Source organism: Falco punctatus, assembly GCF_963210335.1.
Source record: "Falco punctatus genome assembly, chromosome: 1".
Lineage (NCBI taxonomy): Eukaryota > Metazoa > Chordata > Aves > Falconiformes > Falconidae > Falco > Falco punctatus.
In genome coordinates, this window is record NC_137580.1 from 95202926 (window position 1) to 95227241 (window position 24316).

A 24316-nucleotide genomic window follows, 5' to 3' on the forward strand; every position below is an offset into this window, starting at 1 on the left:
ATATAAATTTTTTTGCCCCTATCTATTTTAAATGTCACACTTTGAAATATTTCCACTGTGGTATGATACTTATAAATGACTTTTTAGTTTGATTATTTTCTGATTGTTTTTAAGGCAAGTGGGAAGAAAGATTCTACCTGTCTTTAAAGAAAATTAGGTATGTTGCTCTGGGTTTTTTTCTTCTAGAAAAATAGAAAATTGAAACTTACATACATTCTTTTGCAAAATATGAAAAAATACAATCTTTTCAAATTTTTGTGGAATTTTTAATCTGTCATTCAAGTGATGTGCAGTATTTGAGACTGGATGCATAATCCAGGGATTCCTTTTGCCTGTTTTGTTGTGCTTTTTTTTTGTGGGGGGTTTTGGTTGTTTGATTTTTTCTTTTTTACCTTGTACAATATTCCACTGAGGCTAGTGACCAGGTCTTTCGTACTTTTCAGTAGAGGAATAATTTCTAGTGCTCTAGCTAGTAATGTGGAATGAGGTTGCTTCTTGCTGTATTCTGCAGCGTCATCTTCAACATGATTTGTATTAGCATTCTGGAGAAGAAGTGTTTCAATGCAAAGCTGCAGTGCGGCATCACTGTCCAGCATGAAAGTGCTAGGAGAGGACAGAATATTATTTTCTCTGTGACTTTTGGTGTCGTCAAGGTGCATATTTCCTTATGAATAAATTAACCAGAGACCAGTATGCATTCTGATTAATACTTAAAAATACCACACACACACACACACACCCCCCCCAATTGCCTATTACATTAATTAGGATGTATTTAAACCAAAATAGATTTCAGTAGGCATGGTTATTATTACAGCAACAGTTAAGCAGAATTGATTTTCTTAACTATTACCTGCAGTAATTCAATATGAGATCTGTGTCCACTTTTGGATTTTGTACCAGTGTTCTTATGAGTTCCTTCTTCCTTATTGCTGGTTGTCTAAATACAGTCTCGAAAGAAATCTACAGATAAATAAACAGTTTATCTTTTTCCCAAAGAAGTCTTTTAGATAATATCAAGACTAATTCCTTATATAGTTAACCTTCTACTAATTCCTTATATAGTTAACCTTCTACTAATTCCTTATATAGTTAACCTTCTACTAATTCCTTATATAGTTAACCTTCAATCCAGACACTTTCAGAGCAGGAAAACGCAGTGCATTTGCTGACTATGCCCTGTGCCAAATAATACTTAAGCACTTACACAATAATTGAGGGTGCTAAAAAAGAATTTTTATCTCAAGTTTCTGAGGTTTATGTAAGCAGACAAGCAGAATGAAAAATTAAAAACCAAACAAACCCCCAACTTTCCTTACATTGGAATTGGAAACCTAAAAATCACAATATATCTCAGAACATACTGACATTTCATCAGTTCATAAAACCCTAAAATCAATCAATCAAACTTACACCAATTTTACCAAGTTGGATACCCCATTCTGCATCAGTAACCAATTCTTGGAATTTCTTTTTTTCTTCTGCTTCACCACATTGGTTAGCAAGCTGTGCTCCAATCAGAGCTACTGCCTAAAAAGAGTGAGAAGGGAAATGACTAAAAGTATAATAAAAAAATCTGAATATTGGAATCCCAAGGTCTAAATCCTTAGAGGAACTTAAAACAATTCAATCATGATCACACAAGTGTGTAAAATGAAAAACAAACCTCACAGAAGGTAGCACCAAGATCACCCCACCTCCTAAGTCAGCAGTTCAAAGCTACTTTAAAATTGGGTTTCTTCCTCAAAAATATTCTTAGTATGGTACTAGTGAAACTAATACAAAAGGTATTTTTTAGACATCATCTTTTCTCCAAATTTATGATACTGTCTCTCCCCATTTCTTTGTTGTGCCTTACTTCCCATCTTCCTTTATATTTTAATAGATGTATTTATTTACTCATTCCATTCTTGACAACTGCTATCAGAGAACAATTTTCCAAAATATAATGTGGGTATAAATTATGATGGGACCTGAAATAAACAATTTCAGGCTTTGGAATAAGTCATGATGAGGTAATATAATGGCTGGACTTTTATCACGCTAACTATTTACAGCAACTGCCTGTGCACAGTCTTACACTGTGGCAAAGAGAGGTAGCTTCTCTCTCAGTGGCGCCCTAAATGACGAACATGTTCAAAGAGCTATAGCCTTAATAATGGCACTTCCATATGATATTGCTGACATCTTTTTTAAAGAAACTCTTTAACAATCTCTATTTGCTGAAGAAATACATTCCCTTGTGAATTTACCAAAACTTTTCTGTAATTTTGCCATGTATTGTCTATGACGTCCCACAGCTTATTGAACATATCTTCCTTGGGCAAAACTGTGCAATAGCCCAGCGCCAGGTTCTGATCTATGTCTCGACAGTTAAACACCTTCGTTGGGGGGAAGGAAAAAGAAAAGAAGAAAAAAAGAGAAAATGATAAACATTAGGAATTTATTTTAATAGGTCTCTTTGTACAAAGTATAACACTTGAAAAGTACTCTGTAATTTAGAGGTGTGTTGGGACTTTAAGTTGGAGGAAATATGAGAATAAGAATGCATTTCAGGTTTAGAACTTAAAAATCGAAGTATACTGAAGCCAGTCTAAAAGTATCTTCCCTTAGTCTAAACTGCCTTAGAAGATGGTATATTGTAGGTTTTGCAGACAGCTGTTTTAAAAATTCCCATCAACTAGAAGTCTACAAATCTAAAAGAAACCAGGATTGAAAATTAGATAAAGAATACCTACAGATCATAAAGGCCATTATTATAATTTAGGAGTTCTGAAAGGATCCCTCAAAGATGAAGCTCCCACTCTATATAACCTTTCAGGCAGAAGCAAAGAGTGTGTGATCAAAAAGCCACTGTCTTTAAGAGGCTCAAATACAGCAGGGCTACAACATGTGGCTGCCACCAAGGTGGTGTCTGTGCAAAGGCTGTTCAGAAACACATGCTCTGGCTGTGGTGGGAGGTGAGGCAGCTGGGACTGCAGAAGGCAAAGCTGTCAGGCCACCCAGCCCTCCCCTGCCCCATTCTGGTGCTGAGACATAAGGTTGTGGAACCCAGTCCCTTCCTGCCACTGCAATGCTTTCAGTACTTCCCTTCACCTTTGCTATGGTTTTCTGAGAAGTTTTCCACAATGCATGGGTTTTGTGGCATTTGGCCACTTGACAATTTCAGAATAGGCTTCTGCAATAGGAAGGGAAGCTCCTTTCTTGACAGGGCAGCAGAAAGAGCCTCACTCTTATCCTTTTCAGAATATTCTTACCTTGTGTAATAAGGTCAGGATAGTGGTCAAAATTACTGAAGTACACTTCTGTTTCATAGCAACAAGAAAGCTTTTGGTTTCAGCTATTGTATTGCCATCATGTAGCTATTGTAAAAAAAAAAATAAATGGCAGTCAGCACATGGTTAAAAATAAATTCTAATCCTTCAACACCTTTTGTCATTTGATAGGTCACATAATACGACTTATGACAGCAAGTGTATTTTCAGATTTAATTAAGGTCTTGTAAAGATCTCTTCTAGATAGAAAAAGGATTTGTTTCCAAGTGCTTTTGAATGAGAAGAGTTTCTTGAATATTCTACTTGCAACTTTTCCCATACTAACCAAGGATCAAACAATTTGAAAGAACATAATAAACAGTTATTAACATTCATTTTATTCCTTGCCTCCCTACAGAGACTAGAAGTTTAGTTCTGAACATACTTAGCAAAGAGAAACAGAGGACTATGGAAAATAGAGAAGAAACTACCAACTCCTTTCACAAAATGACCCAAACATCTGATCAAATGGTAGTAATTTTTAAAAGGTCGCAGCAATAGCCTCTCCCATACCTATCAAATTCTTACAGAACTACTCTAAACTTGTTAATAGTTGGCATACTTCTAAGATTCACTCTCAGCAAAATTCAGCATTGTCCTTGCCATACCTTTTCACTCAGGGAAAAATCCATGTTATTTGATATACCATGCTGAAGACAGGATCCAAACGAGCAGAGTACGACCCGCAAAGCCAACTCACACTGACTGCACTCCATGAGGTTCTGTAGCACTGCACAGATGGGAGTTCTAGCTGGCGGCAGACGGTTCTGTCCTGTGATATATTTCCAAAACAAACACCACCAGAAAATAATTAGTTTATTTATATGAATCATATCGTTCTTGGAATTAATATCAGAGCAGTTTCCCTTTTCTTCATTAAATCTAAGACACAAGATCAGCTTTAGATCCCTTTGAAACCTTAAATTTTCAGAGCTTTTAATACACTATTTTAATTCAAAAACCCAAAGCTGGTCATCTTCTTGGAAGGCCTGTAATGAATCCTAGCTCACAGTGGTAGAACTCCTTAAGTACAGTCTTTGACAAATGCTCAAAATCATGTCTGAATGATAACAATTAGCATCCAAACTGGTGTCTTCTGTGCTGAACCAAGCTATTCCCCTAGAATAGGGCTTTAAGTGGAACTTCTAGGCACCTCTTTAAAAAAACTACGAGTTAGTCACGCTTGTGTAGGTTTAATTTAAACCTCACATTTTCTAGTGGTCTGGTTTATACTATTAGTGTGGTGAATCAGCCATTATGGTACCTTTAATAAACGCACTGTTTGCCAGGCTTGTAGAGTCCAAAGGATACAGCTTGTTCTCTGAAAGACAGACAAATACCCATCAGCAGCGTGCCAAGATCTCAGCAACAGTATGAAGCCTGGAAGTACCTTAAAAATACTGTACTTCAGGGACAGTACATGAAATAAAGACACATGAACTTTAGGAGCCAGGACTGCTATTTTTAAAAAACTGTGCCTGATCAGAAGTTATTTCCTAGGAAGGAATATCTTTTGAAACACACAAAGGGATACAAGCCAACAGTTTTCAGTAACTACTTTGTGTATAAATGCCTTTGTCTTGATGAGACAGTCAACAGAAACATTTAAGCTGTGAAGGTAACAAATGTATTCAAATCAATCAAATAAGCATGTCCTGTATAGGTAGATTTAGCACTGTGCAACAGTATTTGCAATTATATGCTTTTTAATACACCAGTGACACATTAGGAAAGAAAGCATTTACATCAAGTAGTATTAAAAATAAATAATTCTAAAATATGCGGTGCTTCTTTCAGAGAGCTGAAAGTGTCTTTTTTCGGTACCTACAATGTTGTAGGTTCTGTTTATAATACTTGAAATTTTCAAACTTGTGTGTAACTACAATGGTATATAATACAAGGACAATCATTTTAGAATAAGCTGAAATTAATCTCAATAAAATCCTCTCTCCATTACTGGCTACCAGAAGATGCCTAGAGAAGATCCTAAGAACAGGGCAAGTTTATAGTAACAGTTCTCTAGAGCATTCTCCATGTCTTCAGACATTTGTCATTCAGATTCTTCCCGAACCAGAACAAAGCCCAGTAATCTTTACATTCTATACCCCTCCAATGGGTATTTCTTCCATGAGTTTGTCTAATTGACATTTCTGAGGTGGTAATTTCCACACAAGTGCTGCATTATTTATATACCTAGACAAAAATCAATACGAAATACATATTTTATATTGACTCAATGTTCAGGAAAGCAAGTTTACCACAAACAGGCAGAAGAGAAGAGATAGTCTCATATGCAACTGGAAGAGCTATCTGTGGATCTAGAACTATGCCATCTTCATTGAAGAAGTCATCATAAGTCCACTCTTCATAAGGATCTTTATCTCCTCCAAAGGATGTTGTCTAAATAAGAATATTGTCAAAAGTACACACAATAAAAAGAATAGCTAGTAAGCCTATTAAACAAACTAAGTGTTAGAAGATTCCAGTTTCTGAATACAGGAATGGAACATGATCTTCTATTTGAAAATGGATTCTACTACACTACTTTCTGCTAAATGTCTAGTAGAATTAAACATGTTTCCTACTTAGAATGGCCACATTTCTCTTTAATGTGGCAGTTATTTAGTTGTACAGCCAAAATGCATTCTTAATTATGTTAATGGAGGCTTTCATAAACATTCTTGGCCAAATACTATAAGCAAACATTTTTCAAATGGATAATTTTTTGGAAAAATGACATTCAGTGCATAAATATGCTTGCCTAGCCACTTTGATCTACTCCACTCAAACTGTAAGAGGCCATTCATTTCAAGCATCCTGAAGCACTGCTTGACCTGAACTAAAAACAAAGGTGCTATTCAAGAACTCGATCCATCTTAAAGTTGTACAAAACTGTCGGGAATGCCTTCACATAATACATGCATTTAAAAATCAAACTCTCCCTGCCATTATTTTACCTATTAAAAAAAAAAAAATATTTTCAGTTACATTAGCAGGATTTAGTACACTGAAACATAAGTGGAGAATGCTACTTTTGCTTGTGTCACAGCTGCACTGTGTTTAGTATTCAAATCAGTTTACTCTTTATGTTGAAGTACACACATATTCAGGAAAATTTTTATTTGTAGAGCTGGGTGGGGGGTGGAGGTTTGTTGTTTGCTTTTTAAACAAGCTGATTAAATACTGCTGGAGAAATGGGAGAAAATAAAAAATATGTACAGTGAACAGTATTTAGTCAACCACGACACCACATATGTTAATAAAAATGTATTTAAGTTAGCAGAAAATACCTTTGCTGTAAATCCATAGTTTTCTATTTGGCACTGTGTGTAAGCATCCTTGGCAACCAAAGTATATTTACATAGTTCTAGACAATCTAATAGTAAATCTGTAAAAATATTAAGATCATTAGCATACTGGGACTGGAAGGTCCTATTTAAAAGGAAACAATTTGCTGCAGCACCTACTTTTACAAAGGCATATATAGAAATTCACTTTGTTTTCAGGTTTATTAAATATTGCTTGGAAAGTTGGATTCCCAATATGAACACAAATAAATTATAATAGTAATTACCTGGACTACATACTGTAGCTGCTTGGCAAGCCATTTCATAGATCACTGCTGGAAGATTCATGTCATTAGGAGCGATCATTGGAACATCAGCTCCCAACATATGACAAAGTCTTTGACATGCTGAAAACAGCAGCTTCCCTGTTTCTTCATTAGCGTGATTTTCATAGAACTCCCTATTAATAAAAAAACAACAACAAAGGGTATTAAAAATACTAGTCTTTAGGGCTTTTACTTAAGGCTACATTCTGTTCTAACTATTTAATTCTCTCTTACTTATTTCAACTATATGACTTACTGCAACTAAAACTTTTGTGACTGAAGTGAAAAATTACAGTGGAGCTTACCTTAGAGACATATACTGCAGCACATAAAACACATTAGTAATAAAAATTATATTTAATATTTTCATCTGGTCTCTTTTGGGGGCAGGTAGGCATGAGGCAGAGACCAGCTAGAAAACATGACATGGTACATACAGTCAGTGTACTATAGTTCTATCTGTGTAAGCTGAGAAACTCTCATAATGGTTATTTAATATCATGCCTTACTTATCTCTCCTATAAAAGTGTAGGGAATCTTTTCACTTAGTAATCATGTTAGGGCAAAAACCAATGGCCATTTTCAGAGACAGCTACTTAACTCTACATTCAGTATTGCATACAAGCAATATAAACATATTTCTTAAACACTCATTTTTAGGCAAAAACCTAAAACAAAATCTGATTTCCTTTGCTCTACATTTACTTTTTTATGCAAAGTATCAGAAATAGTGCAGAAAAGCCCATTAAAAGTTATAATCTTGAAAACCTTTGCAGTTTTACCTGCATATTTTTACAGCATCTTCAACTTTTCCAGCATCTAGTGCTCTCAAGACCAGTTTTTCTCCCAGTTCTTGCTCTGACCTTTGCAGGAGCAAAGCCAGTCTGTACAACCTCGATTCAGTACAACGGTTCTTGGTTTTACCATCTTCTGAATTATAATTAATTGTTTGCACTTTTCTAGACTTTGACAGAGATCTGGCAGTTACATAAGCTTTTATGTGATTCTCAAGTAGCCTAGACATCACTGAAGGGTTCCTAAATTCTTCAACTGAAAGAAAAATATCAAAATCTTCCTGCAACAACAACAAAAAAAATTATGTATTTGTATTCATGTAACTTCTTTTAAAAATATTGCGGGTTTTTTTGTTAAAAAGTTTATTTCCTGTTTCATTCTTAGAGGAATACTTGCAGTATGAAGTTGACTTTACTAGTTTCTACCAACTGATTTATGTAATAAATTAGAGAATATTGCTAGGCAGTAGGTAAGCAAAATAAAAAAACCCCTAAAGGATATTGCATGCTCAAATGCTGCATTAAATAATTAAAGTTTACAAACCATGATAGGAACTTAATAAAATATTACAGTACCGTATTATTAAATCTTTGAAGCAATTAAGATTTTTGAGAGGGTATCTAATTTTTGGGTTTAAATGGACAACTGAATTCTACTCATTGGAAACTTTCCCAGGTACTATTTAAAGTTGCTTGATGAGCCTTAGAATCTCTTTGAAGTCAGTAATAAAAACAACCTTTGCATACAAGTTGTAAATACAATTAATTTTTAATATCATCCATGTTATAAGAACAATTGTAATAACTACAGTAAATCAAAAGCAGTCTAAAACTATAAAGATACCTACCTGCAGGGTAGCAAGTGTTTCAAACATTTTCAGGTTTGCTTCACATTCATCTTTTTTCAGAGGATTGTCTGTTGGAGATGAAAAACAATTACTTCCTGCCTCCATTTACAAACAAAACGTAAGATTTTAAAAGTTGTGGCTTACTTCTTTGTAGGCTGAACAGGAATTTAAGGATTTCCACGAGTGTCTTAGTCATCAACATTTGCATTTTGTGCTGCAGAAAGGAAGAGGTTAATGTTCTGTTTGGTCAAAATGTTGCCAGTAATAGACAGCAACCCTCAGGCTTCCACTCTATTAATATGCAATGCTCTACAAATGTCTACAAAGCAACAATTACCAAGTCTAAGCTAAAACTAGTTGAAAAAGAAGGAAACAAAGTTATTGCATATATGCATCCTTTATAGAAATAGCAAATATTTTATAGCTGTAATATGTACATATTCCACACAGTCTGTTAGCTCTCACAGGAGTTTTGAAAATATTCACCCTTCTCCCTTTGTTTGTCCTTCCCTTGCCCAGAATAACTCCCTAAATCACCTGTTAACAAAAATTCTCTTCTGGGGTTGTGAGACAGAAATGCATACTGTCACATGTGAAGCTTCAACCCACTTTGGTGCATGGCAAAGCCACACCTACAGTTTTTAAATAGATGTTTTCCAAGCAACTAAAGAAAGAACAGGAAAATACATAGGACTAGAGGTGTAATAATCCAGCAAGATTTATAAATTATTAATTGAATTCAGATAGACATGTCACTATGTGGAGATGCCTTCAAAAATAACACAAAAATATTACATAGTGCACAGAATCAGAATAAACCCAAGCTGGAAGAGGCTTCAGGAGGTTACCTAGGCTAACCTGTTGCTCAAAGCAGCACCAGTTCATCACTCCTTTTTGTTGGAAGACACAGTATTTACATTTGCATCCCCTACCTTTTTTTAAGCTTCTGGATAAGAATAGTATTTTGAATTATTTGTGCACACACTTTACAATGTCAAATGACTTGGTACCTCTTCAGGGTTATCTGCTTTATTCTGTAATACCAGGGTTCCCCACATACTCAATCTCTCTGCAACCTTCTCAGCTTCAGCAGGAGCCAGAGATTTTAATAAAGTCAGAGATTCCTCTCCCTGGAGTGGGGGGGGGAAGAGAGAGAGGGGGGGGCGGAAAAAAAAAGTAAACCAGAAATAATCAAAAGAAAAGGGCATTTACTTTTGGAAAAGTAAAGTTATGTGTATGTCCTTGCTTTCATACAATGGTTACATGATGGCCACTTGGGTAAGATTAATATTCTGGGGATGAATTTCAAATCTCTTTATAAAATAGGGTTGCTATGATATGACTTCCTTAAAGTCCTTGAATAGTTTTTAATAAATCTGTAAGGCTTTCAGTAAAATCTATGTGCTTACTCACTAAGGGTTATAATAGGCAAATTAAAATGCAGTTTTGTTAAATGGCAATTATGCAATGTTTTTAAAACAGTATGATTATCAATAATCCGTGTGCTAATAAGTCAGAACAAACATTAACATGAGAAAAGCTGTTTTGCACAGGAGTTAATTTGATTCCTTTAATCAAAAAACCTCCTTTTCTTCAGCTCAAAGAGATCTCAATAAAATAACCAGGGACAACCACAGGACATAAGGGTAATCACACCTACTATAATGCAGCAAGCAAAAGTAGATGTTTCTAGTTAGGATATCAATATAATTTAAAGATAACTTCAGGGAGTTTTTTGTTAAACTGGGACTTGAAATTAACTTGGAAGAAAACTTCATACCAACAGATAAACATTCAAAGACAACATTCAGGTGCTTTCAATACTAAAGGGGCAGGTCTGTACTCGTGGGGTGTGGGTGCATCAGAAGAAAGCATGTCTCAGAAGGATATATTTATTTTTTTGTTGACAAGAAAGCAACTTGCCCCAAAACAACTGTAGCAACAGTAGAATGTGAAAATATGTAGACTTGAATTCCAAACTTGTCTTGTATGTTGTGGGTCATACTTTTCATCCTTTTTTGCCACAAATGAAGATGGCTCATGATGTTTAAAGCTCTGACAAAGGTCTCATTTTCAATGTTAAGTATAGACAGTTATGTGTACAATTAATAGAACCGTATTTAAAAAATTCTATGTAAACCATGCGTAAGATTTCAGCAAGTAGTACAACTTGTCCCTGTTTTGAAAATAGGCCTCAGTGTCTTTAAATTCTGAGATCAATTGACATGAAGTATTTCAGTACCCTTTCTTTGTCAATCAGATCTATCATCCTCAGAATGTAGACTTCCACAGTGGGCAACATATATGCTGCTACAATTTTCAGAGCATCCTCCAAAGAAGTAGGGGTATCTTGTTTAAGAATGTATTTCACTAGCCTCTGTAAGAGATCAGATACAAACTTTAGTTTGTTGATGTACAAGGTAACAAAACAATTCATTTTTATACACTATTTCTGCATCATGATTGTACAGCTCATACCAAGCAAGTTACCTAGAAGTTTAAAACTTGGATCTAGAGAAGGCCTGTCTAAAGCATAACTGGGAGATGATTTGGCTTGGGAAAGAGAATTATCCTGTGAAGTCTAAAAATTCAGGGGACTCATCTGGCTCCACAGGATGGCAAGGAGTTTTTCCAGAAATACTCACGTTTTTCCCCCAGTAGAGGGAAAATGCTAAAAAAACACCAAGCAAAAAACAAAACAACAACAAAACCCTTAAAAATATCACCAAATATTATTCACTGTGACTTTAGGAGAAACCAGATCTGAAGTCTTGAGAGGAGTTAGCCTTCCATTTTGTTAGTTTCCTCTTTTTTTTTCCACCTCCCCCATACAGAAAATACTATATTATCAGTGCTGTGCTAATCAGGTTGGGCTAAACTAATCTGTTAATTTAAAAAAAAAAAAAAAAAAAAAGAGTAGGCTTTTAGATAAAAACCATGTTCCAACAGGACAAGAAAAATGGATATTGGTAACAAGTGGGAGCTACCAGTTACTAAGATTTTTTGAAAAGTCTGGCTTCTAATACCCCATTAAAATACAAGCAGGTAAGTGTAGAGATTTTTGTTTAACAGAAATAAGAGTAATGCTGATCAATTACCATTATCATCTTCTTGTCCTTTAAAAGATTAGTATCTCTTATCCCATAGCCTCGCAAAAGCTTCTTCATCTCCATCAGTCGGTAACTTTCCTGCAGTAACTTTACTCTATGGAGAAATTAGACTATTATTAATCATCATACTACATCAGATACACAGTATTTCTCTCCTGCAAAAACAGAATTCTACTTGAAAGTACACACAAAACCAAGGCATAGACTGTGAATGTTGCCTTACTTGACGTGATTCATTTCCAAATGCTGTTTCACCAGCTGCTCCACTGCTGCACTCCACGGTACCATAGCACTATGCATTAACTGTAGAACTGCATCAAATTTCAGCTATAAAAGGAACATAAAGAGCTTAATTTTCAAAGTAAGTTACAAGGTAATCTATTGAAGTATTGTTCACATGTGATTGATTCATTTAGACAAGCATTTTACTTCCTTGCCCAATCTTCACTTGCATAAAGGGAATTCATTTTCATAATAGATGTGTCAGTTTAGATTAGAAAATGCTTACAGTAATTTACAACATTGTAGAGCTTGAGTTTCATACATATTAAAGTTGGTGAGTTTTCCAAGTGATGACATCAAAACTACAATTAAATTCTCAAGCAAAGAACATCACATGGGAGATTACCAGAATAGAATAAGAAGACAGTATTCTATTTGTTCCTCCTCCTACCACTCATGTAAAAGTGTACTCATATGCTTACATAAAAATTATGTGTTTCAGTCTGAACTGATGCATTAGAGCTACCTGATGCCTGTTTCATAAAATATACTTACATTTGTATCAGAGATACAGCCAATGACAGCTATTGCCTTTGCCTCCCATGCAGTTTCAAATACTGAAGTAGACCGGGTAAAACAACGTTCCAGCAAATCCTGTGTATTTTGATAAAAATTATTAGGATATTTTAAATCAGAAAAGATAGGTATATAATAGAAACAAAAATTAAACTTTTTCTTTTTACATTAAGGCATAGATTTGGCTATCTTCCCTTGTATCTGTTAATGCCTTATTACTGAAATAGTAACTATCAAAAAGTTCATTGACAGGATAAGCTAATCTGAAAACTGGTCCTAAAATTCAAGTGTAAATATAAGTGGTCATCAGATTTGTTTTCTGCTTACTCATGTTTAAATAGCTTTCTTCAAAAAGAAGAAAATATGGATACCTTTATATACTGTAGAAGGAGTTCATCCTTTTGTAGATTATGTTCGCACAGGTAGGGTTTTATAAACTTCTCCAAAATTGATGGGACAAGCTCTGGTGCCAAAATTTTATCAACCATGCGAAACACAATAGTAGTTGCATTTTCCTGGGCAGCAAGCAGAACAATGCCATGTTAGAACATTGCACCTGTTAGTACATGATCCTTTAAATCTCTAGGAAATAATTCAGCATCCAGTGTCCATTGAAACAAATTATTTTGAGAACTAGCATCCATCTTTAACTCAAATAAAAGCTTCTTTTACAAAGCCTCTTATTGTTCAGTTGTACTTATAATTGCTCTGTTGCTAATGCTTGCTCCATAGTATACCATCTGTAATGAACTGCAAATCATGGAGTTTACGCCATGTTTAACCCTCTTATAGTATCTTGTCACAATATGTATTTATACCAATGGTTGAAACACAATTTGTAACAAACACAACATATCAAATAGTCTTAGCAGCTTATGAACACAAGTCTAAACAACCACTCCCCACCAGGATTCCTCTTTTGTCTGACTTAAAAATCGCATGCTACAAGATTTTTTTCCTTCTCAGAACAATCCATTACTCAAAAGCACTTTTTGAAGTGTCTGCAGAATTACCTTTTCAAAATCACAGAGTGCCAGCCTGCAGTTGTATTTTCTGTACAGATTTATCAGCTCTTGTAAATCATTTACCAGCTTCTTTAACCTATGTACCTCTTCACAGTCACATCTCTGAAACAGTATTTAGAAGTGAAACATAAAAGACTTGCTACAATCTTCAAGACCATTAAAGGGCTGTCATAAACACGAAGAAAAATTATTCTCCACATCTCTGCTATAAGACAAGGGTAGTTGACTTATAATGCAGCAAGGAAGATTCTGTTAAGATATTAGGAAAAGATTCTAAATATAAAGACAGCAATGTGCTAGTAGCCCCTGCACAGGGAAGAGGGATGAGTGTTTCATTCCCTAAAAGTCTTAATGATTGATAAGATGAACGCGTAGCTGACATTTTCTTTGGAGTCTGAACCCTCTTTTACATGCAGTTTTCCAAGAAACCTAACAAACAATGTTGATGCCTTGCAATCTTGAAGATTTTATAAATATACATGCTGAAATGTTACCTTTATACGGCATACAACAATGAAAATCAAGTACATGTTGAAAGTGGGACTTGGAGTAAATTTCTCTTCCTTCCATTATGCACTTTGAGTGTGGCATTCAGAAGTTTAAGACAGGAGATCTAACTAGAATGTCAGTATTTCCAATTTTTAAAAGGCACAGCTGGTTAGCTTTGAGCTTTATCTTTCTCCACTTTCATACTACCACTCTTATAGGTGCTATTATACCTAGGATATATAACATACAGAATTTGTGTTTTCACAAATTCAGCATTTATAACGTTACAGCTAGCTGATTTTTAATACCTGTTGTCTCCAGGCCGTAACATGTGGCAAATCGCAGTTAATTTCCAAAAATTTTGACAGAGATGAGACATGTTTCTAATTTAAGTTCATAAGGAGTATCTTTAATGAAATTTAAGTGTTTTGTAGTACTCAGGCTTATTTGTGTGCTACAGAGTATTCAAGAATATTATTCATATTTAGACTATTAGTACATCTGTTAAAGGGTATTCAGGTTGCACTGACTTTTTTGTTTTTAATCTTAAAACCCAAGAAGACTTGAACTGAGTTCCTTCCTTTCATGGAATTAAGTCAGTCTTCACTAAAACCAACAGGGACCTAATTATCATCTATTTCAACTTTAGCACAGAGCACATGTTCTAAAGTCTCTTAGTAGCAAATACAAGGATTTGCTACATTTCTTACCAAAGGAGTCCACTGGCCAAAAGTTGTCAGTCCCATTTCACCTTGATTTTTACTTGTAAAAAAAAGCTCTGCCATTTGGAGTCCATTTTCTGGCCAATTTGCCTGTCCAAAAGAATTGGTATTAGCAAACTACATTACACATATTGAAACACAAGACACACAAAGTTTCTGCAGTATGACTTACCTTGTCAGTTAATTCAAGATTTCGAGCACCTTGTTCCAGCCATTTTGCTAATATTTTCTGAAAAAAACCAAACAGTTATAAGTAGAATTATGCTATCTATCAAAGCAAAATTTGCCATTAGAAATTTTTTTACAAGATTTTAAAATATAAACTGTAGTGAAAAGAATGTCTTTAAAAGGCAGCAACAAGGTTCTGACATAAGTCTGTAGGTCTGAGTAAAACTACCTTAGCCTAAGAAAAACAAATTTTGTATTTATTAAGTCAGTCTTACCAGTCCCTGTGGCACAACTCTTCTTAAGAAAGGAACCACGACATTTTTAAGCCACAAATGTAGTTCCTTCAAAGGAACAGTGAAATGGATGGCGTTAAGCAAGTTCTCCAGCATTTTCTCATCAAAACTGCTTTCAAAATCTGCCTGAAATATTAAAACAGAACCATTACAGATCATATGAATTATATGTTTATCTGATACTTTGTAAAGCTGTTTCACTAATAGGCAGAAGCAATAGATTTCACACAAAGAGGAAATCTCAGCAATTAGACAGGAATTTTATAAAAAATATAGCCATGTTCAGAACAACTACAGCTTGGCCTTCTTAAACAAGTCCTAAGTGAATCAATTTCTTTGCAAATTGCAGTGGAAGGATCATGTCCTATTACTTCACAACTTGCTCTATAGTTCTCTCTTATTAAGAAAACAACAGTCATGGACCTGAAAGTCCTGCACTGAAGAATATAATAGCCCATACCTACCATTATGAATGTGTCATTCAGAGTAAGGAGTCTATGTGATTATTTTTGAAGGATTTTAAGGTAGCCAGCAAACATCCACTTAAAAATTCTGAGAGCTCTGCTTGCAATAAGGTGAATAGAAAATTATAACCACCACAGAATATATCAAAAAACTGTTGTCCTTCAGACCTCAAAATATGCATTCTGACATCAGAAATACCAGTTTATTCCTAAATCAATAAAAAGTTCAGCCTTCTAAGCAGCTAGGTGAACAGGTAATCATTGTGATGATGGATGAGATTCTACCATAGACCTCTGCTTCTTTGAGGAGCTGCTTTATAACTGCATTGGTCTGATTCTGTTAAATAAGGCCGGAAAATTTCAGAGACCTTAACACCCTCCATAAATACCAAGGAAATGCCTATGCCATCTCACCTGATGCCTAAGCCAGAGGTACTGCGCACAAGATAAATTTCCTTCTTCTAGTTGAAATAGGATATTCTTGAAAATATCTTTGTTATTCAAGAATTCTGTCCAAGCAATACCACTAGAAGCAAGAGGAGGAAAAGAAACTCTGTTATTGTTGTATGTCAATATTGAAGGAGTTGGGCGGGGTGGGACAACAGACCTCAAACCTTTTCTAGGTAGTATTACATGCCGTAAGAGACAACAGTAGTGTTAGATTGTGTACGCATAAAATGACAACCCCTCCTATATATGTTAAACAAACAAAAAAAATCTATACAAGATAGTGCATGTGAAAAAGGTAATATAAATTTTCAACATACAGGATAACTCAACCTCTCTGTACTCTCCCTTCTCCACAGTAGAGGATGGTAAACTTCAGGAAGAGAAGGAAGGGTTTAAAGTTTAAATAACTAAAAAAAAATTTTTTTCTTAATTTCAATAGCACATACTTAACCATCACAATTACACTGACTCTAAATCAATGAGCAAACAGAAACAAACCTGAATTTCTCTAATCCAAAAGCTCCATAAAAAGTTGTAAGCCTCGCCTGAGCTCTCAATACCTGAAAATGCAGACAAGAGATTTAGGTCAATATCTGGCTTACTGAACGGTAATATTAGATGATTAGAATAACAATCACAAAGAGGAAGAACAGAGGAAAAGGAAGACTTTACAAGAGTTTCAGTTAATTACATATGCAAGTTTGTTTAATAAAGCATTAATCCAAATTCTCAGATGCTTCAAGCTTTACACTGATTTTCCTTGAAGGCAGATGAGGCCTGTCCAGTATACAACAGAACTAAATTAGAAACAAAATTAAATACATAAAAGCACTTAAGAAAGCCTCTTCCTCTAATTTCTGAAGCATGTGAAAATGATTCCTTCTATGACTGAAGAAGCTGCTTATTTCTGAAATCTGTCATTACTGTGGTTCTCTTTCATACTATAAAATATAAGTTCGGCTAGACTTTTAAGAAGTTCAGCAGTAGCAGTTTTTAAAACTCTACATTGTAATTGTTTATCATAAGATACTGTTGGGCCAAGGAGTTTGTCCTCACCTCAGTTATGGATACTGGAGCCTCATCACATGATGGAGCAATGCTTCTATCATCTTTCTTCAAGATCTGAAAAAAATACATGAAACGGTTAGGCTGACAACTCTATGCAGAACATGCCAGATAGTACTACAAATTTAATAAGCATACAAGAAAAAACTTAGTATCTCTGTAAACTGGAGTCTGTATTTCACAGTGTTAGACTCTGACTGGATTTCTACATGCAGGATCAGACAGGTAATACGTATCTCTCTCATACTCTTTGGTAAGACAGGAAAGACTAAAATAATGAAAACAGAAAAGGTGAACCATTTTGAGCTTTTAGTCCTAAAATTAGTAGTTAAAAGGGATTTAAAAAGACTACTACTCAAAACTAAAACCTGCTTTCCGATGTGAAAATGAAACTATAAGCTCGTTTTTGCCCTTAAGTAAAAGCAAGAGTGATGTTGGAACAAGCCTTGCTCCTTCTTCATACAATTTAAAATGCATTTATTTTTTGGATGACTGTAACTGGTTTGAAGATGTCCCCCATCTCAAGTTGTACAGAATCATGTAATAGGAATGGACAAGTATAAGCAATTTAAACAAATAAAACCTCTTACTCTGACTTTAGCGTAGTTCAACATTTCTTGAGTGGCTTCATACAGCGGCCATGGAGCATTTATACAGTAATCCACAACAAACTGGCTATCCTGTTTGCATAAGGAAACAACTAAAATTAATTTCAAGCTCCTTTATAATTTGAATTACTTTATTAGAGAAAGAGGGTAGAAATAAAAACATACTTGAATTTTTTGCAAATTTTCTTTAGCTTCATTCACAAGATCCAGCCAGACTTCACGGCTGTAAGTCCCAACAGAAGCTGAAGCTAGTTTCTCTATAATAGTGTTTGCTTTCACTTTGTATACAAGCTGTTTAAAAAAGAAACACAGTTTTCAGTTTGATGCAATTAAGTTTCAAGCAGACAGTCTTCAAATGAAAACTCTATGCTTCCATTTACAATGTTTTTGAGATAAAGTGTGTCCACTTACATTGAATGATTTCATTACAGAAATGCACTACAAATTAGTCCCTAACAATCATGGTATCTTTTTATCTTACCAGCTAAGCCTGTTTTTTTATTTAAAAAAGCAGAGGGAATATTCAAATTGCATTATTTGAATAAATCAGTTCATGAAGCCAGACTATGTGTTAATAAATGCATGTGACAACTCTTTTTTGAATTTTTTTTAGCAACAGTGCTTCCTGCTACTTAAAGGACAAATGTGCCTTCTCTAGATCTAGCTGCACTTATTTTGATCAGAAGATGTACTTCTACACCACTTCTCATTGCAAGGTTTGTTAGTTACTGTAAATAAAAACATAGTTCACCACGTAGTCATCTATTTTTGAATCAGCCTTCAAGTATAGCAAATTGCTTTGTAAGGTAACATTTCTCTATATTGGTAATATTTTTAATACTTTCCCTTGGACTACAGGGCAAGATCCTTACTCCTAAGTTCAGTTATACTAATTAATCTCCAAATGTATTTATCAAGAACAGACAACTTACCTCAACATCTAGTCCAAACTGAATAGCAAAACTCTCTGCTTCAGTGAACTTGTGTTTGTGAAGTAAGCGACTTAGCCTAGAGATGAAATTAAGTATACTACTTCAACATAAGTGCCAAACCACAGATAAGAAATATAATAATAAAATTGTGTTTCATAGAAAACATTACCTATTTTCTGGCAAGGCTTCAGTTAAACTTCTCATCACAACAATAGAAACTGGGCCTTCAGAGGATCTGAGGAAGAGAGGGAATTATGTGAACTATGAAACAACTATAATTAGAAGCAGTCTGCCATTTTTATATAATAATGGCCTAGTAAGAAACAAAACATTATCTTACATCTCATGTTTTGCATGAATTCCTTCCAAGAAGTATATGGTATCCTGTAGCATGCAATACCAGAAATTGTTAGGTGGTATGGGAAATCAATTGTAAGAAAGCACAACTGTAATGCTTTAAGTGTTTCTTAATCTAGAAACAAACTATTGCTTTTCTCTCAGATAAGCATTTAAAAAAAGCCAAACAACCTAGCAAGTTATTTCCTGGACAGTTTGCACTATCTAAAATTTCTCAGGGCCTTAACTGAAGACTGAAGGTACTCTGCTATCCCAGTTGAATTACCATCAGTACACCGTTCACATTGAGTGAATCATCTCCTCAAAATTACACTCTCATTTTGTCCAAACAATAACCAGGTCACACTGTATCCATCTTCACATCTTTTAGAATCTGATCTCTATGCTACATTCTACAAAGGCAATACATGTCTTGGCATTTCCCACCTTAACTTTATCATCTCAGATCAAAGAAAAGGGATTTATTAGCCATTATTTTCTCCGCTATGTAACTGCATATATGATCATTTCTGTCAAGTGCTTCATACAAGGCAAGCAATTTCATCAGCTTTGCATTTTATTGCGTATCAGATCCACTACAAACACTTTCACTATTCCAATGAAGAGCTACTGCTTAGACTTCTAACTTGGTGTCCTCTCACATCCCCACTCCACTTTACCAGTCTTTATAACATTGCTAATTCATAAAGTTCTTGCTTTCTTTTTTTACCTTCTTTTGTTAAGGTCTTTAGAAGGAAGCAGTTTAAACAGTAAAAGAAGTTGTTCTCTCATCTAAATAAAATTTCCCAAATAAATCCAGAGCATTTTTCTGTGGAAGAGAACTTAAAACTTCATACAGTATTCAGCAGCAAGAACAACTGGCAGTAGTATTAAACACTGCAGTAGACCTGGGGCTAAAATTATTTTTCTCCATCCTTTGGGGCTATCATTTAACATTTCTTTGTATAGTTCCTGCAGTTCCTAGCACAAATTGGTTCTAACTTAACAAGAATAACACAGCACCCTCTTTAATAATTATACATATTAAGACAAATGCATTGCTTCAAAGAACAGCAAAAACAACAACAAAAATCATCTAAACATACTGTGTCAATCCCACTTTGAACAAGCGAAGAAACAATAGATACTTCCAAAGAATAGAGCACTTGCATAGTGGGCAATGCAAAAACCATTAGACTTCTCATCTATAAAAAAAAAAGGGAAAAGAAACAAGTAACATTTTTTCCCCCTCATACACTGGTGACAGAGTGATGTTTGCAGAATCATTTCTGGATTCTTAAGGAGTTAGATGGAATATTATAAGGTTTTAAGAAGAAGCAGGTCTCTATAATTTGAGAAAGTTTAATGAAGTTTTAGATGTTGCCTCTGTATATAAGACTATTATGTATAATTAGACATAATACAATTATGCATAACTGTACAGTTACATGAAACTGTATAGTTCATCCTGGCATTCTCTTTCAGTTAACTCTGCTGACTGTACTTAAAGGTAGATGCTGAATACAGCAGAGATACTGCTGTAAAGAAATCTGAAGATATATGAGACAATAGTAAATTTTGCTGCTCTCTCCCATCTGCCTACCATTAAAAAAAGCAAACAAACAAACCCCAAACAATCCATTTAAAAAAACCAACCATTTGCACTGGTCACCACCATAAGACATCACAATAGTCCCTCACTTGCTATATCCTAATATATAGGTGGTCACACTTCAGTTTTGACTTTGAGCTCCTGAGAATTCTGTTCACTCCAAATACTTAGCCATCTCTTTTTATTTTCTTCCTACCCACCATGCCCTTTTTTTCCTGAGTGACTGCATAACAACTAAGGAACAGAACACAGATACAGAGATTATACCTGTTTGTTATTTGGTACTGTCATGACAATCAGTTTAACATTGGCAAGTCCTTGCCTAAAGAACAAGAGAAAAAAAGAAGCAAAATATACTGTATAAATGTTATGTTAAAACTGTGAAATATTCTTGCTTCTGAGTTTTAGAAAATTTAGTTTTCCATGGAAACTAGTACTTCTTAAATCCCTATAGTGCACCCAAAAATAACAGTGTTTTAGCATGCAGAGTGCATACAATCACATTTCTGACATTTTTAAGCTTTTCACATGGATGCAGTTCTTGTTTTTAAACTGGTACGGAGCAGTGGAAAGAGCCAAGAGTCTTGTTTTCTGATCTTAACTGCCATTAATTTATTTCGCATTTTAACCAATACACACATATAAGAATTTTGGCCTCTCCATCTCTCATCCCGAATCTGGGTCCTTCACCCAGTGTACAAGAGCCCATTCACACACAAGGTCGAGATACTTGTCATTGCATGTCTGCACAGAGATGGATGCTAGGTGGTAAACCCACAAAGCTAGCACACCTCTTAACACATAGTAAAACTTCTTATACCCTTTGAATAACCGTTGACAATCACATTTAGTCACACTTAATCTCCATTGGTTCTTACAATTACCTCCATTTAAAGGTACAGTGTTCTTGTTTTTACTGTGCATGTTCCATGGAGTGGAGAGGGGGCTTCCTCAGTAGGGGTCCGTCGGTATTTGCTAGAGGGTGGATCTTTTAGTATGCTAATTAGGATAGTTTACAATAGTTCCAGTAATTTTCTGTTTAGTCTCATTACCATTTGGTTCTCCTTGAGTTTATCTTCTTGTGACCTAGCTTGACTTATTTATGGTGTTTGCTCTTTTCCTCAAGGCCACATTTTGTTAGCTGTTTGTAAGGATGTAACTAACATCCTGTTTTTCAAATTCTTTGTTGTTTTTCACCACAGATATTTTTTAAATTTTTTTACAGTAAATAATTCTTGTATCACATCTGCAGAATGAAGACCTTGCTATTTATCTGTCCAAAAGACATAGTAGCTTTTTTTGTAACATCAGACCTGTAAGCCATATTATAGACCTGATTTTAGACAAGTATTTCTTAAATGATACAGGCTACATGCAAGACTCCTTAGCAGTAACAGATAAACCAAGAAAATGTAGAAAGTGTCCAGGTTTTCTTTTCTACAACACAGAACTAAGGACACCTACAGTCCAACTATTTTATGCTACTGACTAGAAAGATTTCAAAGATTTCTAAAAAATCACTACCACAGGAAAAAAAAGTGTTTGTGGCTCATTTCCTGAAATGACAGAGAACTTTTCACTTTTCAGGATTGGTGCTATGGCTCTTTACTTACCATAAAACTGGAGAAGAATCTGACTCTGTACTTAGAAGAAATTCTTCAGTATGTACTAAAGGCCAATCGCAAATTAGAGTAAGAGAATAAACATCCCACATGCTTAAAATATTCTAGATTAAAAAAAACCAAACACAAAACAGATATGGTTTTCGTATTTTCTTCATAGAAGACACTTTTTGTCTTTTTTGAGCAGAATATTCACATTCCATAGCTTAAATGACTAGGAGTAGAATAAAAAAAAACCAACACAGCAAGATCAATATCCTCTGTAAATATAATAATCTTTACTTTATAAAAACATATTTTAAAGCTATTACTTTAAAAAATATTTTTATAAGATGGTTCAAGAACACTGTAAAATGAAGGCTAAACCAAATCATTACACATACCTCTGTATCTAAAACAAACAGCAGATTGCCAAGAACTTGAAGCTTCCCTGCATCTAAAAAATATCCATAGTCACCAAAAAATTATTATTTTTCTTGAGAAATGTATTTGAAGCAAAACCATATTAAAATGTACAACTAAGCACTGGAAACCTACAGATGTTTAACCTCATGGAACTTCCTAGGACTGTGAAAAGTTTAGCTTAAATAGAGTTGTGATATATGTATCTAAGTTAAACTCAACAATTTTGAGGCATGTGTTTTGGCTGTACCTTTACAAGGAGCATTCTATTTGGTCTATGTGCATTTACTAAAAACAGTGAAAAAACTGAAAATGTCTTAGTATTTTCTGCAATTAAATATGAATTCCACATTTGTCTATAAAAAGAAAAAACACTTTTTTTACCTTTGATCAGACTTGAATCAGCTAAACTTCGAACAGACACCAGGTTATTGGTAGTGTCTACCTGCCATTTGGAGAGTACATAATCACCTTTACCCTATAAGTAAAGGCAAAGCAAAATGGGGTTATACATTAGAAATTTGGCCATTGACAGGCATGTTTCTACAATTGATTTTTAACTCAAAAAGCTGAAAAACTAACTTAAACTTTATTCCTGGTGAATGCTGATGTTCAGAAAAATACATTTATTTATTTTTAATTTTGCCTTTTTCCTGTCTCCTTTCAAGATTGGCATTTACTATGGTAATTGTTACAGTCAACATCCCCAAACATTTTTGGCTTTTCTAAAAACAAGCCATATTTCAAAATATCCACTTTCTATTCTCATAGAACATAAAACCTGAATGAAACATACACTGAACCTACTGAGAAAAATTGCATTGAATTTAACAAGCTTCAGTCAATCAGCTGAGAAAACTCATTTCTAGTCCAAAATAACATTTCAAAATATGTCTATATTTTTATTTTTTTATTAGTTCCTGTACTTAATTCATGCTTAAGGGCTTTATTGAATTGGGACCTTAATTGTTACCTTTGCAAGCCTTTGCTGAATGTGAACCTGACTGGAAGACTCTTGCAAACTTTAGCTTTCTCTCTGAGCTCAAGGATGAGACTATAAATAGACTAGCCTGTACAGGCTAGGAACCACAGTGATTTACTAAGGTCATGCATCCAGGCTGAAAATATTTTCTCCCCATCCATCGTAACAGTGCAAGTTTTGAAATGACAACAGCTATTTCCTTGCAAGAAAAACTACAGACAGACTGCACAACTGATAAACTTTAAATTTACAGTGAAGGAAATTAAAGACAAAAAGTCTTAGTGTAAAAAGTTTATTATCTTCTTTTTAATCCAGCTAGAGATAAATTTTGTGGCAGATCAAAACACCCTCACTGATCACATAATTGTTACAAACCCATTCTTAGTACTTACCACAATTATCAAATGGATTTTGTTCACTAAGTGAGTTAGCACAAAATCCTGACAGCCAAGGCTGTGATATTCTTCTGTGGAAATGAAAGCTGTCTTTATCTGTCCTTGTAACTTGTGAGGTAGAAGAAGGGAAAGCAAACAAAAGGGGAAGGAAAAAAGTTGTTCATACCATTAGTAGATAAAACCTTGAACTGCTCACTTGTCCATATACAGAAAAAGTGATAATTGCAATTATGAGTTATAATAATAAATGAGTAAGTAGTCCATGAAATGTACA

At 34.6% G+C, this 24316-nt stretch overlaps 1 protein-coding gene across 5 annotated transcripts in view; it reads right to left on the bottom strand.

Annotated features, from left to right (window-relative positions):
- The window catches only part of KNTC1 (kinetochore associated 1), a 41980-nt gene that overhangs the window by 14547 nt on the left and 3117 nt on the right, over nucleotides 1–24316 (bottom strand). For all 5 annotated transcript variants that reach the window (XR_013930986.1, XM_080405997.1, XM_080405994.1 and 2 more), the window contains exons 8-44: nucleotides 24040–24150; nucleotides 23050–23143; nucleotides 22647–22699; nucleotides 22255–22367; nucleotides 20909–20963; nucleotides 20136–20234; nucleotides 19034–19077; nucleotides 18863–18928; nucleotides 18694–18769; nucleotides 17927–18052; nucleotides 17744–17833; nucleotides 17145–17210; nucleotides 16587–16648; nucleotides 16053–16164; nucleotides 15157–15300; nucleotides 14886–14942; nucleotides 14702–14803; nucleotides 13491–13604; nucleotides 12849–12992; nucleotides 12457–12555; nucleotides 11903–12006; nucleotides 11668–11773; nucleotides 10812–10946; nucleotides 9580–9699; nucleotides 8714–8783; nucleotides 8570–8637; nucleotides 7710–8002; nucleotides 6889–7061; nucleotides 6605–6702; nucleotides 5573–5714; nucleotides 4579–4635; nucleotides 3923–4086; nucleotides 3258–3362; nucleotides 2253–2381; nucleotides 1414–1530; nucleotides 854–963; nucleotides 393–603 (exon numbers count right to left, since the gene is read on the bottom strand). Coding sequence is in view for 4 of the 5 variants with exons in the window: in XM_080405997.1 (XP_080262123.1) it covers nucleotides 393–603; nucleotides 854–963; nucleotides 1414–1530; nucleotides 2253–2381; nucleotides 3258–3362; nucleotides 3923–4086; nucleotides 4579–4635; nucleotides 5573–5714; nucleotides 6605–6702; nucleotides 6889–7061; nucleotides 7710–8002; nucleotides 8570–8637; nucleotides 8714–8783; nucleotides 9580–9699; nucleotides 10812–10946; nucleotides 11668–11773; nucleotides 11903–12006; nucleotides 12457–12555; nucleotides 12849–12992; nucleotides 13491–13604; nucleotides 14702–14803; nucleotides 14886–14942; nucleotides 15157–15300; nucleotides 16053–16164; nucleotides 16587–16648; nucleotides 17145–17210; nucleotides 17744–17833; nucleotides 17927–18052; nucleotides 18694–18769; nucleotides 18863–18928; nucleotides 19034–19077; nucleotides 20136–20234; nucleotides 20909–20963; nucleotides 22255–22367; nucleotides 22647–22699; nucleotides 23050–23143; nucleotides 24040–24150 (4029 nt within the window). In the remaining variant the exon portion in view is untranslated. The remainder of the gene's footprint in view (nucleotides 1–392; nucleotides 604–853; nucleotides 964–1413; nucleotides 1531–2252; nucleotides 2382–3257; nucleotides 3363–3922; nucleotides 4087–4578; nucleotides 4636–5572; nucleotides 5715–6604; nucleotides 6703–6888; nucleotides 7062–7709; nucleotides 8003–8569; nucleotides 8638–8713; nucleotides 8784–9579; nucleotides 9700–10811; nucleotides 10947–11667; nucleotides 11774–11902; nucleotides 12007–12456; nucleotides 12556–12848; nucleotides 12993–13490; nucleotides 13605–14701; nucleotides 14804–14885; nucleotides 14943–15156; nucleotides 15301–16052; nucleotides 16165–16586; nucleotides 16649–17144; nucleotides 17211–17743; nucleotides 17834–17926; nucleotides 18053–18693; nucleotides 18770–18862; nucleotides 18929–19033; nucleotides 19078–20135; nucleotides 20235–20908; nucleotides 20964–22254; nucleotides 22368–22646; nucleotides 22700–23049; nucleotides 23144–24039; nucleotides 24151–24316) is intronic.